A 20,854-nucleotide genomic window follows, 5' to 3' on the forward strand; every position below is an offset into this window, starting at 1 on the left:
TGTGGCAAGGATTGCAGTAACCTAGAGAGCACATAGCATCCTTAAAGTCATGCAGGCCCATTTATGTCTTTAAACACCATGGTGGACAAGGGAAACACTGAATTCACCCACGGTCTGCCAATTTGCTACCACTGTACTTCAAGCTAGGCCATCTACTATTCCTTTTGTGCTAAGCAAATAATACATGGCATGCTCCAAAATAAACTCTTTAGAAAAGGAAGCATCTCACTACCAAATAACTGATTATTTATTTTAAATCTTTCAGAAATAACTTTTCAAAGGATGTGAAGCCTTTTGTGACATTTGGATGTTGGTTGACATCTCTTTTCCCAAAGTTCAGAAGACTGTTTATTCTAAAGATATTTATTGTTAATATTAATGTTAACATTTATTTAGCTTACTGTGTGGCAAGCACTATGCTAAGTATTTTGTGCACATGATCTCTGATAATCCTCAGAAAAAGAAGACAAAATTGGCACTGCCCTCAACTAGCAAAGTATATAACTTTGCTACTGTCCTTTCTCTCCTTGTCCCTTTCTGTTTCTCAGTAATGAGACACAATTTTGTAACCCTTAAGACTAGGTTCCAGGCACCTCCATCCTTAGAAATAAACTCATTAAAAATATACTGGTTTATTCTTTAGCTGCTCATAGAGAGTTAAGAAGAAGCTACTCCAATTACTTATTTGTAGAGTGCTTTTGTTCCCAGTTGTCTACACCCGGAGTTTCTATTAATGCACCCTCCCTTTGTATTTTAGACAGAGCTCGGATAGAGAGTCCAGCCTCTTCTACTCTCAGGGGCTGTCTAACTGATGGTCAGGAAGAACTCATCCTCCTGCAAGAGAAAGTCAAGAATGGGAAAATGTCTATGGATGAAGCTCTGGAGAAATTTAAACACTGGCAGATGGGGAAAAGTGGCCTGGAAATGATTCAGCAGGTAATATTGGCCCCAATGTTTTCTGGGACATTCCATAACTTGTGGAGCCCCTAGTTTGTTACTGTTTAACTTTCACAAGGAATGCAGGTAACTGTTCTTTTATTTTTAACTAGCCACTAAGAAAAATACTTTAAGAAATCAATTAAATGTTTGAAAATATCCAGGTATTATGTTCACCAGCCATTGATGAAGTCAATCCTCTAACCCAGTATACCAAAGCTAATACCTAATCAGCTTATAATACCTGTCTTTAGTATAGTGAGTGTTTTTTGAATCTCATTGCTGAAATTAAGTTAAAGCATCTTTACACTGAAGAGTGTAAGTCACAGTTTGTAGAGAAATACCAAGAATATTAAGTTCAAATAAGCTTGTCTTCTGTAAATATGATTTACCTCCTGAGATGGGATTGGAGGACATGGTTCTGAGATGAGCATGAAAACAAAATATACCACACATTCAGTGAGAGATAACACAGTCATAGTCCCATATTCCATCCCTTTTCACTCCAAAAATATTTTAACAATTTTTTCTTCTTATCAAGGAAATCTCATTCCTTCAAAACCCAGTTCTAGATAGCTGTTTGATTAAACACATTTAATAAGCAAATTTAGGCCAAAGTATAAATAATTGATAATAGCTTAATATTGTAACTTTCCCAAGAGATAATTTTTATTTAAAAGACATTGCTTAGGAAAACATTTTTAAACAATAAAAAAGAATCAAAATAGAGAAATTTCAAACAATACAGTATATAGGCCAGGGGACTTTCCCAGTGCATCTGAGATTGTGCCTTGTTAGGAACCAGCTGTCTCTAAGGGCAGTTATGGTTGTGGGTTTTTGGCTGAACCTCATCCAGATTTTGTGACACTAAGCAAAGGCAATTATTTTGCCAAATAAATGCTAAAGAATACTGATTGTAGAGTTCTACAAGTCTTCATTGTTCATGATTAGAATTACAATATTGCTTCTCAATCATGTCAATGTCATCACCAATACACACGTGTTTAGGTGCAGACCTACAAATCACATTCCTAGCAATGTTAGATTGTATAGATTTTGTTGAATTAAGTCAATTGTATTTCATCCTCCTGACACTCTTAAATAATAACGTTTTCCATTTAGAGTTATCCAACTTAAATATCATTTTGGAAATATTTCACTAGTTGTTTCATTAAACTCTGGTTATTCTTATTTTTATATTTATTGTATATTTATACTTAATCTTGTTTTAGGAAGAATTTAAGGTGCTTCATACTCACTACTTAGAGATTGATCTGACTCACCTAATAATAAGGTGATAGTGGGATAATGAATATTGTTCATGTTTATTTTAAAAATATATATTTTTTAAAATAAAGGCTGAAAGATACTAAGATTACTTTCCATAAGCAACAAAGTTTAATGACTTGGTCTGAATTCTGTCAGAGGAATCAGTCAGTGCTTAACATAAGGGACTTGGCCAAAATCCAAACAACAAAAAGATGAATATTCCTCCTGTTTATTCAACACACACACATGCAAACAAATATGCATTCCTATGTACTTTTCAATATTTTTCTTGCAGCTTGCAAAAGTATTTGTTTGTATCCTATGAATATTAATGAAGTTATCAGAGGTAACTGAAATCATATTATTACTGATGAAGGAATTATCCTAGGAAACTAAGAAAGAAAATGGCACAAACATGGAGTTAATAGTGGAAACTGGTTTCCAGAATAACTAAAAATCATGTTGAATCCCTGGCATTGAAGATGAAATGGTGGAGAAGGGAAAACCTGGCCCTTCACTCTCCTCACTCCTACTCACAGTCACGGAGTGCCTGAAGAAGAGTTTGGCACCACTGGTAGGAGAGATCTGTAAGGCAATGGAAACAACTAAATAGGAAAAGTGGTTTCTAAGTTTCCAGGAAAATCCTAAGGAAAGAGTGCTACTCTCAAGTTCTGTTCTAAAACAAGATTATTAAATGTTAGCTTGTTTTACATTTTGCTTAAAAAGATAATGTTCAGGCCGGGCGCGGTGGCTCAAGCCTGTAATCCCAGCACTTTGGGAGGCCGAGACGGGTGGATCACGAGGTCAGGAGATCGAGACCATCCTGGCTAACACGGTGAAACCCCGTCTCTACTAAAAAATACAAAAAACTAGCCGGGCGAGGTGGCAGGCGCCTGTAGTCCCAGCTACTCGGGAGGCTGAGGCAGGAGAATGGCGGGAACCCGGGAGGCGGAGCTTGCAGTGAGCTGAGATCCGGCCACAGCACTCCAGCCTGGGTGGCAGAGCGAGACTCCGTCTCAAAAAAAAAAAAAGATAATGTTCAATATTTGGAATTAAAGAAAGATCACAGATGTATGTTCATCTGCTTTTAAGTCTCTGATTTTTAGAATTAGAACACTGGGAAGCAATGTGCCATACAGGGGCTGGAGATGGGCTCAGGCAGCAGCAAACCATTACTGTGTAACCCTTCTGCTTTTGGACAACAAATAGCAAATATAGACCCCACAAGCACTGGGTTGAGAAAACAGCTTCCCAAAGAATTGCACTCTAGGATCCAATCTTGACTCTACTACTTAGAATTATGATTTGGGAAAGTTACTATACCTCTCTGTACCTCAGTTTCCATATCTACAAAATGGAATGACGACATTTACTTCATTAAGCTGTGAGAATTAAGTAAGATAACACATGGAAAGTATCAAGGATGGCAATTGAGACATCATAAGTAGCAAATAATATCAAGTAGCGGCATTGGTATTGCTTATAGTAGTTGATGTTTTCATCTTGATCCATAAAAATTTGAAAATCATAACTATGCCCTGGTTGTTTCTACATTAAGGAGAAGTTACGACAACTACGAGATTGCATTATTGGAAAAAGACCAGAAGAAGAAAATGTCTATAGTAAGTAAGATTCGCCTGCTATTCAAAAATAATAGAGTGATTAAGTTGAAAATTCAGGGACTGTGGAGATGAATGGGCCTGAGTTCAAATCGAAACCTCAACAATTCCCAGCTGTCTAACCTAGAGAGGGTCTTAATCTCTGGTAGTGAAATTCCTTGTCTGCAAAATACACATCTATAATTATATATGCATCTGAGAGTGCTTGTGTGAGTTAACATAAAAAATACTTATCATATTCTCTGGTTCATAATGAAAGTTCATAATGAACCAGAGACTATAAGTATTTTTTATGCTATAAATATAATAAATGCTTGTTACTCTCTTTCTTTTGATGTCTATGTAAGTTGCAAATAGGACAACTCTGTTCAATTTTTTAATAATCCATTATACAAGAAATCAAGGCCGGGTGTGGTGGCTCACACCTGTAATCTCAGCACTTTGGGAGGCCGAGGTGGGTGGATCACTTGAGGATAGGAGTTCAAGACCAGCCTGGCCAAATGGTGAAACCCTGTCTCTGCTAAAAATATAAAAATTAGCCAGCCATGGCAGTGCATGCCTGTAATCCCAACTACTCGGGATGCTGAGGCAGGAGAATTGCTTGAACCCCCCGGGAGGCACAGAGGTTGCAGTGAGCCAAGATCACACCATTACATTCCAGCCTGGGTGACAGAGCAAGACTCCATCTCAAAAAAAAAAAAAAAAAGAAAAGAAAAAAAAAAAGAAATCAAATGATTAAAGAGACATACTTTTGAATAAGTTAAAATATTAATACAGTGAGTTCTCACAATTGTCAATGTGTGTATCATTTTAAAATTTCTAATAATTAAAAGTTGCTCTAGCAGTGGAGGTTAGGGGAGGGAATACTCTATGTTAAGCCAAACATTATTAAGATGATAAAATTTTGCTAAAATAAACAACACATTCAAAAATTAAAAATAAATTGTGTTATCACTATCTGACCACTGTTTCCCCAAGACTCTACCCCTGCACAGATAATTAAAAACTAGCAGCCACTAAAAGAGTGTGAAAGCTTCCATCTCTTCCATTTTCATTAATATTACATAGCTTTTAGCTAGTCCTTCATGTTGAAATTCATTTCTCTTCATATTATAGAGTTATGTATTTTTCTAGAGCGAATTCTTTAAGCACCTTAAAATGTTTGTAAAACACAAATATGCTTTCTAAAATAATTAAGGTCATAAAGACAGGGCCATCTTATAGGTGACAGACACCTCCATTCTAATATGAATAAGATTAAAATTTTAACGATTTATAAAATTACAAGTCATACAAATAATTTTATCAAGGAGCATTAAAAAGCTAACATTTATTATCTCCCATACATTATTGTTTCTTACAATAACTTTATGAGGTGAGCAATATTTCCGATTTACAAATAAGGAAACTGAGGCCCTGTTAAACTAAAAAGTTAAAGGACACACATAAGAAGTGAGAAACCATTTCTGTTTAATTCAAAATCAATGCTCTTAATTATCGGTGCCTTAATTATGAATCAATTAGTTCTCCTTTCAGTCACACTGGAATAAATAATACTACACAAATCTTTCTATTGCACAAGACACTATTACTGAGCAAATATATGAAGCAAGTGATATTAGGAGGCAGACAATAGGTAGCCAAAGACTATGAATAATTCTAGAGACAAGCAGTACTCATGAGGTGCCTCTTATTATGGCCCAGTTCTCTGCCAAAGGAATATTTCCTGACTACACTCTGAGCAAAGCAAAGAAGTTCTGTTGAACTGAGAAGGCAGAGATCCTAGTTCAGGGCAGCTGAAGCTACTAGAATGTGTGTGGTGGGTCCATTGAGAGCAGGTGACTGTGTAGAGAGGTAGCCTAAGAGGTCCATGGGAAGCACTCCACAAGTCTGTGGCTGAGAGATGAGCTGTACCTGTGCAAAGCAAGACAGTCAAGGCATGCAAGACAGCAACTTCTGGGGCATTGAGAGCAAGAGAGAGACACTAAAGGTTGAGCAGAGTTGAGGAAAAGCCAGCCTGGGAATTTTTAAGTTCTGGCACTGTCAAATTAGGGAGATCTTAACACCTCTTTAAAATATCTGACATTCTGCTGTGACACCCAAAAGGTGCAATGAGTAAGGACCAGGATTTAGAGTAAGATCTACTCTGGATATGCCCTAGCAAAATCTCAAACCAAGCCCCAAGAAGATCTATACTGGAGACAGAGTTTGTAGGCTGACTGAATCTACAAACTCAGGACCTTAAAAAGAAAACACCTTGGGCACAAAAAGCCCACAGTGAAAAAGAATAAAATTAAGTCTATATAAGTTCTTGCCAGTAATTGAGCTGCCTACTAAAATGAGAACATACTGTCATCCGAAGAATATTCTAGAATCTGGAATATACAACACATTATCTATAATGTCCAGTGTTCAATTAAAAAAAGAAGACATACAAAGAAACAGGAAACTGTCATCTTAATGAAGAAAAAGAAACTATAGACGGAACCTGAGATGTTAGATGTTGTTGATCTTAGCAAACAGACTTTAAAGCACCTCTTATAAACACTGAATTAGTGAAAAATGTGGTTTTAAGGAGGGAATAAATAGGGAATCTCAGCAGGAAAAAAAAAATGAAACCATATAAAAGAACCAAGTAGAAAGCATAGAAAGTAAAAGTACAATAAAATAAATAAAAATTAATCAGATGAACTTATTATCAAATTGGAGTTGACAAATTAAGAGTTAGTAAACAAAATTAAGACAGACCAATAGAAATTATCTAATTTGATTTTTAGAGAGATAAAAAGACTTCAAAAATGAACAGAGTCCCAGCAACATTTAGGACAATATAATGCATTTTAAAATGCATGTAATTAGAACCCAGAAGGAGAAAAGAGTGAAAAGAGGCAAAACCTTGTTTAAAAAATGATGACCAAAACCTTGCCAAATTTAATGCAAACCACTTGCATATTGTTGAAAAAACTTTTAAAAATTAAAATTAGCATAATTGTTAAAAGAAGGACTTCTAGGCGATTTATTTTCAAGCTACTTTAAGCCAAGGTAAAAAGAAATTCTTGAAAGCAGCCAGAGGAAACACACATTACATATAAAGGAAAAAAAATTCAATAATTTATTATTAGAAACAATGGAGGATTGACGACAAGACAATAACATCTTTAAAGTCCTAAAAAATGACCACTTAGAATTCTAAATCCAGAGGAAATATACCTCAAAAACGTGATAAAATAAAGACATTTAAGATAAATGAAATGAGATAATTCACAGCAAAATTACAGTAGAATAAATGCTTAAAAATATCATACAAGGTGAAGGGATGTTAACAAACAAACTCAGATTCTCACCAAGGGAATCTGTGGGAAAAAGAATACTGAAAATTATAGAAAGGAGGTAAATATAAAATATTATGTTTTCCTTTTTTTCTCATAAATTACTTCAAAGACAACTGTTTAAAGCAAAAATAATAAAACTTAAGTTAGAAGTTCTATAATATGGAGAAGGAAATATGAAAACAATCATGCAAAGGACAATGGAGGCAGATAAATAGAATTATGTGTTTCCAAAATTGTTATGTGGTGAAGTGTAAAGATTCAGTTATAAAGTAGGAAGTGGAGAGGGTAAAGTAAGAAGTATGATGTGTCAACTATAAGGCATGAAGTACTAAGGGGTATACCACTGTCTCAAAATCTAAGTTAAAGGTGCATATTTTATTTTAAAAATAGAAAGAAATCAGTTTAAAAAATAGATAAGAAGTTCACTTAGGAAACCCATAGAGGAAATAAAATAGATTTTTTTAAAAAAACTGTTTGATTCACCAAAAATAAAGCAGGAAAGTACAAAAAGAGGAATATAAACAAAATGGATAAGTGAAGAACCAAGAACAAGATGGTAGTATTTAACTAAGCCATATCATAATTATGTTAAAGGTGACTGAATTAATTGCTTCTTTTTAAATGCAGACATTTTCAGACTGGAAACGAAAGCAATATCCAATATTATGCTGTCTAAAAGACATGTGTTTTAGATATAAAACACAAATAGTTTGAAAGTAAAGTATGGTAAAATGTTACTATGACAATAGTAATAATCATAAGCATAAGAAAGCTGGCATGGATATATCAACATAACACAAGATACATTTCAAAACACAGAGTATTACAAAAGATAAACAAGGATATTACATACAGATAAAAAGGCAGTTCACTAGAAAGATAGAGCAATTCTAAATGTCTGCATAATATAAAGTAATTTTATATTATATATTTGAATTTTACTAAAACTCCTGAAGCAAAATCTGACAGTACTCGGAGATGTTTTCACTTCTTTCTTACTAATTCATAGAACAAATAGACAAAAATCAGTAAAGATACAGAAGACCTAAACAACACTATCAGCTAACTTGACCCAATTGACATTTACAAAAAAAAAATTTTAAGTCAGAATACATATTTATTAAAGGTATACATGGAGGTTCACCAAGATGAAACATAGGCTAGATGATCAAAAAAGTTTCAGTAAACTTCTAAAGACTGAAATCTTCAGAGTATATTCCCTAAAAGATTTCAGTCTTTTAGAATCTTATATTCTCTTATCACAACAGAAGTAAATTAGAAATCAGTTAGGAATTATATATCTAGAACATCTCCCAATATATTTAGGAATTAAATATAACATTCAAAATAATATGAGGGTCAAATAAGAAATCATAAGAAAGTATTTCAACCTGAATAGTAATGAAGAAAAACATATCAAAATTTGTAGAATGCAGGTAAAACAAGTATGTAGTTAACAGTTAACTAAAGGGAAATGTATTACTATAAGTATTATACTAGAAAATAACAAAAAGCTTGAAGTCAATGATTTAAGTTTCCACTTTAGAAAAATAGAAAATGAAAAGCAAACCTTGAAAAAGAGGTAAGAAGAGAGAAATAATTAAGATCAGAAATCAGTTAAAAAGGAAAGAGATAAACAAAAAGAAAATAAAATCAAAAGCGAGTTGTTTGAAAACATAAATAAATTTGATAAGCCCATGGGAAGAACGATAAAGGAAAAAAAAAAGACAACAAGATACCTAAATTAGAAATTAAATTGGGTTACTACAACAGATCCTACAGACATTAAAAAGATACTAAGGGCCTGGTGTGGTGGCTCTGGCCGGGTACGGTGGCTCATGCTTGTGATCCCAGCACTTTGGGAGGCCGAGGCAGGTGGATCACCTGAGGTCAAGAGTTCAAGACCAGCCTGGCCAACATGATGAAACCCTGTCTCTACTAAAAATACAAAAAATTAGCAAGGCACGGTGGCATGCGCCTGTAATCCCAGCTACTCCAGAGGCTGAGGCCAGAGAATCGCTTGGACCTAGGAGGTGGAGGTTGCAGTGAGCCAAGATTGCTCCACTGCACTCCAGCCTGGTTGGCAGAGCAAGACTCCATCTCAAAAAAAAAAAAAAAATGCTAAGAAAATATATAATTAACTTTCTGCCAATACATTTAACAACTTAGACCAAAAAGGACAAATTACTTGAAAAAAAACTTGCCAAAATTGACTCAAAAAATAACATTCCACACTCCTCTGAGTATACCTCTTTGTACAATTCTCACTTTTAGAACTTTGTTAATATTTTGCATATTCAGTAAATGAAGACAAGGCAGAGATAGGAGGCAAAATGGAATATAGGCAAAAAAAAATGTATTATGGATAATGAGAGCCAGGTTTTTTATTGTCTGAGAAATCAGTTATAATTAAGGAAAGAAGAAGGGCTAGAATGACTGTTATGGTATTGCACTGGAATTGGAAGTAAAAGTATAACAAATAATTACAGAGAGATAGATATAGAAATATGGTTGTGTGTACAAGTATGTATATTTCTTTAACTCTTTCAGCTAAGAGGACCTAGAGGCAGTGACAGCCCAGCACCAAAGAGCACATCTAGTACCCACGTCTTAGTTTATGAAAACAAATGGCCCATAAGCATGTGAAAAGATGCTAAATATCATTAACCATTAGCAAAAACAAATTCAACTACAATGATATACCAATACACAAAAAGTATAATGAATTACCATTTCAGAAGACTGTCAGTTAGGATGTGGAACTGGATATGCATTGTATGCATTGCTTATGGGAATATAAAGTGCAGTGATAACTGTGGAGAAGTCAAATATGCACTTACCATATGATCTAGTCATTCCATTCCAGGTTTTTTTCCAAAACAAATAAATGCCTGTGTTCACACGAAGACTTTTTCACAAAAGTTCATGGCAGTTTCATTCATAATATCCAAACTGGAAACAATTAAATGGGGTTATTACAACATATGCAAATGTCCAATAGAAGAATACATGATTATACTGTGATACATTTATACTGTGGAATACTATTTAGCAATAAAAAGGAATACTTACTATTGTAACAATAATATAAATGAATCTCACAAACATTACACATACTGAGTGAAAGATAACAGACAAAAAGGATGGATCAGACACAAGGGAATCAGACACAAAGGAATACTACATGCTGTGGTATTCCATCTATCTGGAATTCTAGATAAAACTAATCTAGACAAAATTATAGAAGTAGAAATTGTTAGGGGTGGTGAATATCCAGGTTACCAGCAGCAAATCCATACAGGTCTGCAGCAACCTCAATTCTTGTCTCCTCAGAAGAAAGAGTTTGACAGAGGGGCATAAGGCAGAAAAAGAGACTGAGGCAAGTTTCAGAGCAGGAGTGGAAGTTTATTAAAAAGCTTTAGAGGAGGAAGGAAAGAAAAGTACACTTGAAACAGACCAAAGCAGGCACTGTGGAGGTCAAGTTCCCTGTTTAACCTTGATCCTAAGACTTTATATGCTGGCCAACTTCCAGCGTCTTGCACACATTTCCCTTCATTCTTCCCTAAGATTGAGCTGCCCACATGCACGGTGTCCTCCTTACATGTGGGAGGTGAGCATGCGCAGTGTGTTCAGAAAGTTGTATGCATCCCCACCTGAGGCTTTCTTTTCTTTTCCAGTGTAATGCCCCTGGAAGGTCATACTCCACCATATTGTCTCTTAATGTGCATGCTGGAGCTCACTCACCTAATTCCTGAGAATTTATTGGAAGTTAATTACCAATTTCAAGTGTTTTTATCTGATTGGGAAATTGCCTCTGCCTGGCATCTGTGATGAGACAACTCTGGACTTTAGTGAGACAACTCTGGACCATCAGCAAATTGCCTCCCCACTTTAGTGAGACAACTCTGGACCATCAGCAAATTGTCTCTCCCTGGCACAGGCTGCCAATTATCATTTTTAGAAAGGCAGTATGATAACTGCCGAACTATCACCTGATGGTCGCCTGACATTCCTGGTGGGTGATGTGGAGCCCTCTCCTGCCTCACTCATGCCTGGCTAGCTACCTACTGCAACAAAATCAGATCAGGGGTTGCCATGAGTAATATTTGAGTGAAGATTGACATAAGGGGGAATTAGGGAATAAATTATGGAGATAAAAATGGTCTCTATCCTAATTAAGTTGGTGAGTACATGGCCACATATATTTCTCAAAAATCATCAACCTCTTTCCTTATAAATAGTTGAATTGTATGTAATTATTCCTGAATAAAGTTGATTTCAAAAAAGAATGAAGTAGCTCAAGCTAGGGGAATATCAAGACAGGGCAGCAAGCTTGTGTTAATATCAAACATATCTAAAATCATAATACCTTGAGACAAAGGTTGGGAGAGAAAAGGACAAAACTAATAAAAGGCATGGTTTCACTCACAGTGGCTGGAGGTAGAGAAATTTGGGGTTGATATTTTTAGATCAGATTGTGAGATTTCATGGCGACCTCAAAGACAAGAAGTAGTCCAACAATGAAAAAAGAAGCGAGAAAAAATTTAAGATAAATATTGAAAAAACTCAGTAGAACATGCTTTTTTTTTTTTTTTTTTTTTTTTTGTCTTCTAGATAAACTCACCATTGTGCACCATCCAGTTGGTAAGTGCTTGGTATTTATTGAAGGATCGAAGACTAAAACAAAGTACAGAGTAAATCAATTTCAATATTAATGTAAACCTAATGTCAGTGTAAAGGCAAGTCAGTGTAAAAATACACATAGATTTTGTATTTATATGCAAAAAGACTTGACATCCAAAATAAACGTGAAGCGACTATAAAATAGAAACACTGAAGGCATCACAACATAATAAAAGGACCGTGAGTTTGGAATTCTTGATTGATCCTGCTGTTCCTAACTTACTAATTGTGACCTATGGCAAGTCACTTAAGCTCTGTGGGCCTCGGTTTTCTCATATGCAAAATGTAGATAAGCACCATACCATGGGGAATTGCTATAAAGACTGATAATGATATATGTAAATGGAATCTCATGCTTGATACTTGGGAGTTATTGATAAAGCAAATGAAATTTGAGAAACACTTGAGAGAGTAACTCATTTCCATTCATTTCCATGTGATGGGGGGATTGTGTGCTGAATACTGGGAGAGGAAGGAGGAGCTAGAGGTCAGCTAGGGAGCTGTTGAATATTCTAGAAGCAACTGTCCACAGCCTGGACCAAAGCACTGACTGTGAGAATGAAAAAGACATAGAACTGAGCCCTGTGGCTGGGATGAGAAATGGAATACCAGTGATAAAGTCAGGAGGAGCAGTAGTCTAGGAGAACAGGGAGTAGAAGGCGCAGGTTTTCATGGAAGTGTGTTTTGTAATTGGCCAATCCTGGTGAACGTGGAAAAGAAAAGGAAGGAGTAATCAAGTGGAGGTGTTGGAAAGATTGTTTCTAAACTCAAGTGACTCCTGGGGGTCCTCAGTATCCTACCCAAGTCAATCCACATGGGCAGGATAAATTAACAGCACATGCCAAGGGTGCATTTTCAATATCCCCCTTTTATCTTTCTAGTAATTCTTCTTTTCACCCATATCCTACCTTTGTAGAAATCATTTTTAAGAAGTACTGAATAAATGAATCATCGAATTTGTGAATGAAGAAAGAGGTAATAACTAAGTTTGTATTTCTAGGTAAAGAAACTGTCCACAATGAAAATATGTTTCATAACATACCCTTCAGCAATAAGGTAGGTTGTATTTATTTTGATTTCTATAAAATGCAAAGAAATAACTTGGTTAAAAAAGAACACGAGAGCCTTCTATCCTGTCTGTGCTTTTAAACATTCTAACAAATATGAACAAAATAGGTCAGGTGTGCCTTTGTATACAAAATCTATGAGCAGTAATTTAAGGAAATTATTTGGAAAAAAACAAAGAGGGAACTCAAAGGAAAAAGCCACTGAGGCTAAAGTGTGGCTAAATTCAACATGTACAGACCAAAAACATCTTAGAGGAATTATCAATACATGTGTTTTAACAATAGAAATATAGTGAGTCTACTGTGTTTGAATCACAATGTATATAGTCCTTAAACACTAGGACGTTAGTAGGGAAAATATAGCCCCAAAATATTATTGATTTAAATATGCATTACTTCACATCCTAGAGTTAACTGAAAATAAACTGCTAACGAGAAGCTAATGATGACACTAAGCAAAGACAGCAGCAACGGAAAACCAAGACCAATTCAAGACAACACTGATAATGTCCTGACTACAGTTTTTCTTCATAAAAATAACGTTATTCCAATTATCTGCATATATGATGTAACACACTTGCACTGCTACCAAGGGTCATGTAGCAGCTGGATTTCTTGCTAAAATCCTAAATTAGAGTCTTTGCTAAGTTCTTCTAATGAATTTTAATTTTCCAAAGTTTAATAACCCTTTAAGCTCCTTGTATATTTCAAATAAGTCATAAGTAATCATAAAATCATTCACCCTTAAAAACTAATTGAAGTATTTGCATTCTGTATTCTTCTGTAGCCCACCACCAAGCTGTGCGTATGTGTATATATGTATACACTATATAATATATATACTATAGACTCATTAAACTCATTCGAATGTAGCAAAATTGTGGGGTGCACTATGGCCTTAGGGCTCATGAAAATATCAACCAAAGATTCTTCTATAAGAGCTGAAGGACTACACAAGCATGGCATATATTTTGGAAAGAAGATTTTGAATAAGAGGAAAAGAATACACATTCCCAATGCTTAAACTGTTCTCCTTCAAAATGGAAAGAAAAGTTGAATTCAAGGACTTGGGTGCAATTGAACTTTACAATGATTCTGTTTCCTTTTAAAATGGAAGATTGTCTTGCCAGTTGTCTCTGCAAAGCTGTTTTTCCATGGCTGTGAAAGGCAACTATAACTTTGTCATATTTCTTTGTTCAACCTTAAAATAGAGACAAATTGAGAAATGCTAGCTGTGTATCTTTTTTTTTTTCAGCTTCCTGCTCAGCCCCAAGTTGAAAAGGAATTTGGTTTCTGTTGCAAGAAAGATCATTGAAGAAGGTAAAATATTAGCTATGTATATTTTTTAGAAAACCTAAAGCAGCGTTGTTAGGGACTTAAAGGAATCATTTGTCTAAAAAACAGAATTCTTTAAATATTCATTGTCTTTTCCTGAAAGGATTAACATGTATTTTTCAAGCTAAAGGTTATTGCTCTGTAGAAAGATTTATGTATAGGGGTGATTTAATGCCAACTAAACAATTTAAATTGATGAGCTATTATTCACTAATACATTTCCTATTATCTCATTTCCAGGTTATTATAATGAAACTCAAGAATCTACGGACATTTTGCTTTCAGGGTGAAGCAAGCTTGCATTTGGATTGCCTGCTCTCTTTAGAGCAAATCCATACTATGAAAGCAGAAACAAACCTTCAGGTTTCAGAATTTGTTATTGGCAGAATTTATTGGCATTATACCTGCTTCATATGGGTATATTAATATTAAAACACAATACCATACAGTAATTGCATTACGTGAAAATTCTTGCATTTTACAATGCGCTTCACCACTGAAGCAGCTAATTTCCATTTTGAAAATTAAAAGAAAACAGCACAGAGAAGTTAAATGCTGTGTAGCAAAGTTATGGGGTCTGCTTGAGGGCACTAACCTCAACAGATTATTCCTCCTTTCCTTAGAATAACCATGAAAATGCAAATTTACTGAGCACATTTTTGCTTTTTAAGTAGCTGGTTCATTTTCTGAATTTCTCACATTCAGAGTTCTGACATCATGTTTGCAGAAACTTGTCTTACTTAGTGTCTATTTACATGTAACCCTGAAAACATTATTATTTGAAAACTTTTCTTATCTCAAATTAATATACATTTTCACAACCTACCTTTGTATTAAGACTTGCAATTTTATCAACCTATTTCTTAGAAACAATTTACTGGCTTAGAATACAACGCAATTTTATCATACTATAATTTTCATGTACAAATGCCACAAATAAATTGAATGTTTAAAGCTATGTCTGAGTTTTTAAAGTAAATTTATGAGAATTAACCAATAAAATCACTTCTCGACCTTTTGGCTAAGATCAGGTGGAGTATTGGCCAATAAATTTTTCTGCTTACCGGCTTAAAGGGGGAAGTCTACCAAAAATTGTTTAAAATAAATAAACTTGATTAATATCACTGTAAAGGGCTCATATAGTAAACACAATTGATTTTTTTCTAGCTTCTAAACAGTGACATGAATATATATTTAAAGCCATGTTACGAAACACTTGTCATGGGTTTCTTATGACTGTTAACATTCTCAAAATAAGCACAAGTTTTAAAAAATAATATAGTAGCTTGATTAATCCTTAACAAAAAAAAATGCTTTTAATTATGATATTTGGAAATTCAGTCCATAGTTTTACATCCAACCTTTCAAGAACTGGTATGTCCTTTCACCCACTAAGCCTCCATTTCTGTGGGCTGTCCCATCCAAAGATAAGAAAAAGAAATAAGACATTTCCTTGGAGATTTGGAGCATTTCTAAAAGAGCCATAGCCACTGCCAGAAAGGAAAGGCCCAAATGCAAAATCTTCTGAAGATTTTGAACTGAATTTTCAGAGTTTGTATATCTTATCTTTTTCATCATCCCTTCTTCAAATTAAATATATTCCCAAGCCATTACTCCTAACTTAAGCCAAGAGCCATCCCCTTCCTTAGGTTATTAAATTTACCAGCACTCTGAGTTCGAGAGAAGTTTGAAATGGTATTGAATGTTATCAAAAGAGTTTTATTTTGAATATTAACTTGCTTATTTTCTACCTAGTCAATTTTCTAGGAAAACAAAGAGGAAGCATTTAAACTGGTAGATTCTTAAGTGAGATAATTAGGCTGCTCCGGACATTTGGCAATATCTGGAGACATTTATTATTTTCATGACTGAGGAAGAGGTGCTTCTGGCATCTAGTATGTATAGACCAGGAATGCTGATAAACATCCTATAATATGCAAGAAAAAGAGTTATCCAGTCCAAACTGTCAAGAGTTTTGAGACTGGGAAACCTTGATTTAGACTATAAAGTAAAATGGGACTCATCCTTAAAGCTATGTTGCTAAAATAAAATCAGTTAACTTTATACAGAATTTTCTGAAGGTAGAAACCCCTATGATAGAATAAGTAAATGTCATTATTCTGAAATGCATATGGCTTAAGCTTAAATGGATCACTAAAAACAGTATTCAAAAAATGGATGAGTCTAATATATTTTCATGAATCAACATTACAAGTATTCTGCCAATGGAACCTCTAATTTTTAGAAAATGAGACTACTCTGTATTTTTTCGTGACAATGGCCTTGTAATCTGAGTCATTATATTCTATTTGTGCACAAAGTATTTGCTCATCTGAGTTCCTTCTTGTTTTCTCTAATGCTCAGGGTGTCTGATTTTAATAACTGGGACTTACCTGAATTTTCACTTCATACTGCTTTTCTAAAGGATAAATATTTAGAAGAGAGCTCTGCATCATAAGCCTAATTTAGTGAATCCCAGCTGATTAGCACAAAGCTGATATGAGCCCCTATTCACAGCCTTCTCTGTAGCTATACCTACCAGCTATACTTGTTAGCCTGCTTATTTTGTGGAGTTCAATCTTAAAAATAGGGCAACCACATAAAAGAACGCAAAGGGTAAGATTCTCAATACCTTAGACCTCAAATTTATAAATGATAGTGTATCATTTCATCAATATTCTCATCTTCACAATGCAGATGATAATGTTCCTTACATAATTTTGTGGGTATTTAGTGACATTATGTGTTTAAATGAGCAGTGTACTACTACATTCAAGAGCATGAACTTTGAAGTAAAACCAAGCTAGTTTGAATCTTGTCTCAGCTATGCACTAGCTGTGTGAACAAAGAGTTTTTCCATATCCTGAGCCCTATTTTATCATTGATAAAATGGGAGTAATAATACCAACATTGGTACAAATTGTTTGAGAGTTAAAGGTAGGGAGGACATGTAATTAATTTATCATCCAAGGAGGACACTTCGGATCATAAAATGGAGTACTATTAATGATTACAATGAAAAACCAGGCATAAACTGGAACTGCCTCAGGCATAAACAGAGATGCCTGATCACTCTACTTAAATGTGATGTAAGTTCTTAGAACTTTCGCCCACCGTAAATGGTCAAGGAAGATAGTTTGCAAGAAATAATCCTCGGAGTCGGGAGCAAAATGGCCGAATAGGAACAGCTCCAGCCTCCAGCTCCCAGTGCGAGTGACACAGAGGACGGGTGATTTCTGCATTTTCAACTGAGGTACCAGGTTCATCTCACTGGGGAGTGCCGGACAATCAGTGCTGGTCAGCTGCTGCAGCCTGAACAGTGAGAGCTGAAGCAGGGCGAGACATCACCTCACCTGCGAAGCACAAGGGGGAAAGGAGTCCCTTTTCCTAGCCAAGGGAAACTGAGACACACAACACCTGGAAAATCGGGTAACTCCCACCCTAATACTGTGCTTTACCAAGGGTCTTAGCAAATGGCACACCAGGATATTATATCCCACACCTGGCCCAGAGGGTCCCATGCCCACAGAGCCTCCCTCATTGCTACCACAGCAGTCTGAGATCTAACTGCAAGGTGGCAGCAAGGCTAGGGGAGGGGCACCCACCATTGCTGAGGCTTAAGTAGGTAAACAAAGTCAAAGATCAAAAGAGACAAAGAAGGCCATTACATAATGGTAAAGGGATTAATTCATCAGGAAGAGCTAACTATCCTAAATATATATGTGCCCAATACAGGAGCACTCAGATTCATAAAGCAAGTCCTTAGAGACTTACAAAGAGACATAGACTCCCATACAATAATAATGGGAAACTTCAACACCCCACTGTCAACATTACACAGATCAACAAGACAGAAACTTAACAAGGATATCCAGGAATTGAACTCAACTCTGCACCAAGGAGACCTAATAGACATCTACAGAACTCTCCACCCCAAATAAACAGAATATACATTCTTCTCAACACCACATTGCACTTATTCCAAAATTGACCACATAGTTGGAAGTAAAGCACTCCTCAGCAAATGTACAAGAGCAGAAATTATAACAAACCGCCTCTCAGACCACAGTGCAATCAAACTAGAACTCAACACTAAAAAAATCAATCAAAACCACTCAACTACATGGAAACTGAACAACCTGCTCCTGAATGGCTACTGGGTACATAATGAAATGAAGGCAGAAAGAAAGATGTTCTTTGAAACCAATGAGAACAAAGACACAAAATACCAGAATCTCTGGGACACATTTAAAGCAGTGTGTAGAGGGAAATTTATAGCACTAAATGCCCACAAGAGAAAGCAGGAACGATCTAAAATTGACACCCTAACATTACAATTAAAAGAACTAGAGAAGCAAGAGCAAACACATTCAAAAGCTAGCAGAAGGCAAGAAATAACTAAGGTCAGAGCAGAACTGAAGGACATAGAGACACAAAAAACTCTCCAAAAAAATCAATGAATCCAGGATCTGGTTTTCTGAAAAGATCAACAAAATTGATAGACCGCTAGCAAGACTAATAAAGAAGAAAAGAGAGAAGAATCAAATAGACGCAATAAAAAATGATACAAGGGATATCACCACTGACCCCACAGAAATACAAACTACCATCAGAGAATACAATGAACACCTCTATTCAAATAAACTAGAAAACCTAGAAGAAATGGATAATTTCCTGGACACTTACAGTCTCCCAACACTAAACCAGGAAGAATTTGAATCCCTGAATAGACCAATAGCAGGCTCTGAAATTGAGACAATAATTAATAGCCTACCAACCAAAAACAGTCCAGGACCAGACGGATTCACAGCCGAATTCTACTGGAGGTACAAGGAGGAGCTGTTACCAATCCTTCTAAAATTATTCGAATCAATAGAAAAAGAGGGAATCCTCCCTAACTCATTTTATGAGCCCAATATCATCCTGATACCAAAGCCTGGCAGAGACACAACAAAAAAGAGAATTTTAGACCAATATCCCTGATGAACATCGATGCAAAAATCCTCAATAAAATACTGGCAAACCGAATGCAGCAGCACATCAAAAAGCTTATCCACCATGATGAAGTGAGTTTCATCCCTGGGAAGCAAGGCTGGTTCAACAGACGCGAATCAATAAACGTAATCCAGCATATAAACAGAACCAAAGACAAAAACCACATGATTATCTCAATAGATGCAGAAAAGGCCTTTCACAAAATTCAACAGCCCTTCATGCTAAAAACTCTCAATAAATTCGATATTGATGGAACATATCTCAAAATAGTAAGAGCTATTTATGACAAACCCACAGCCAATATCATACTGAATGGGCAAAAACTGGAAGCATTCCCTTTGAAAACTGGCACAAGACAGGGATGCCCTTTCTCCCCACTCCTATTCAACATAGTGTTGGACGTTCTGGCTAGGGCAATCAGGCAAGAGAAAGAAATAAAGGGTATTCAGTTAGGAAAAGAAGAAGTCAAATTGTCCCTGTTTGCAGATGACATGATTGTATATTTAGAAAACCCCATCACCTCAGCCCAAAATCTCATTAAGCTGATAAGCAACTTCAGCAAAGTCTCAGGATACAAAATTAATGTGCAAAAATCACAAGCTTTCCTATACACCAGTAAGGACAAACAGAGAGCCAAATCATGAATGAAATCCCATTCATAATTGCTTCAAAGAGAATAAAATACCTAGAAATCTGACTTACAAGGTATGTAAAGGACCTCTTCAAGGAGAACTACAAACCACTGCTCAGTGAAATAAAAGAGGACACAAACAAATGGAAGAACAGTAGGAAGAATCAATATCGTGAAAATGGCCATACTGCCCAAGGTAATTTATAGATTCAATGCCATTCCCACCAAGCTACCAATGACTTTCTTCACAGAATTGGAAAAAACTGCTTTAAAGTTCATATGGAACCACAAAAGAGCCTGCATTGCCAAGACAATCCTAAGTCAAAAGAACAAAGTTGGAGGCATCACACTACCTGACTTCAAACTATACTACAAAGCTACAGGAACCAAAACAGCATGGTACTGGTACCAAAACAGAGATATAGACCAATGGAACACAACAGAGTCCTCAGAAATAATACCACACATCTACAGCCATCTGATCTTTGACAAACCTGAGAGAAAAACAGGAAATGAGGAAAGGATTCCCTATTTAATAAATGGTGCTGGGAAAATTGGCTAGCCATAAGTAGAAAGCTGAAACTGGATCCTTTCCTTACTCTTTATATGAAAATTAATTCAAGATGCATTAGAGACTTAAATATTAGACCTAAAGCCATAAAAACCCTAGAAGAAAACCTAGGTAATACCATTCAGGACCTAGACATGGGCAAGGACTTCATGTCTAAAACACCAAAAGCAACGGCAACAAAAGCCAGAATTGACAAATGGGATCTAATTAAACTAAAGAGCTTCTGCACAGCAAAAGAAACTACCATCAGAGTGAACCGGCAACCTACAGAATGGGAGAAAATTTTTGCAATCTACTCATCTGACAAAGGGCTACTATCCAGAACCTACAAAGAACTCATACAAATTTACACGGAAAAACCAAACAACCCCATCCAAAAGTAGGCAAAGGATATGAACAGACATTTCTCAAAAGAA

The 20,854-nt window shown here is 35.6% G+C and overlaps 1 protein-coding gene across 5 annotated transcripts in view; it reads left to right on the forward strand.

The window, feature by feature from the left end:
• The window catches only part of BANK1 (B cell scaffold protein with ankyrin repeats 1), a 319,844-nt gene extending 304,645 nt beyond the window's left edge, over window positions 1–15,199 (forward strand). For 4 of the 5 annotated variants that reach the window (XM_001108807.5, XM_078002032.1, XM_078002031.1 and 1 more), the window contains 6 exons: window positions 758–936; window positions 3,764–3,827; window positions 11,771–11,800; window positions 12,840–12,895; window positions 14,162–14,226; window positions 14,482–15,199. In XM_001108807.5, the coding sequence (XP_001108807.4) occupies window positions 758–936; window positions 3,764–3,827; window positions 11,771–11,800; window positions 12,840–12,895; window positions 14,162–14,221 (389 nt within the window). In that variant the 3' untranslated portion in view covers window positions 14,222–14,226; window positions 14,482–15,199. The remainder of the gene's footprint in view (window positions 1–757; window positions 937–3,763; window positions 3,828–11,770; window positions 11,801–12,839; window positions 12,896–14,161; window positions 14,227–14,481) is intronic. The other variant, XM_078002029.1, reaches the window with a different exon arrangement.
• The last annotated feature ends 5,655 nt before the right edge of the window (window positions 15,200–20,854 follow it).

This window comes from Macaca mulatta, chromosome 5 (assembly GCF_049350105.2).
Source record: "Macaca mulatta isolate MMU2019108-1 chromosome 5, T2T-MMU8v2.0, whole genome shotgun sequence".
Classification (NCBI taxonomy): domain Eukaryota; kingdom Metazoa; phylum Chordata; class Mammalia; order Primates; family Cercopithecidae; genus Macaca; species Macaca mulatta.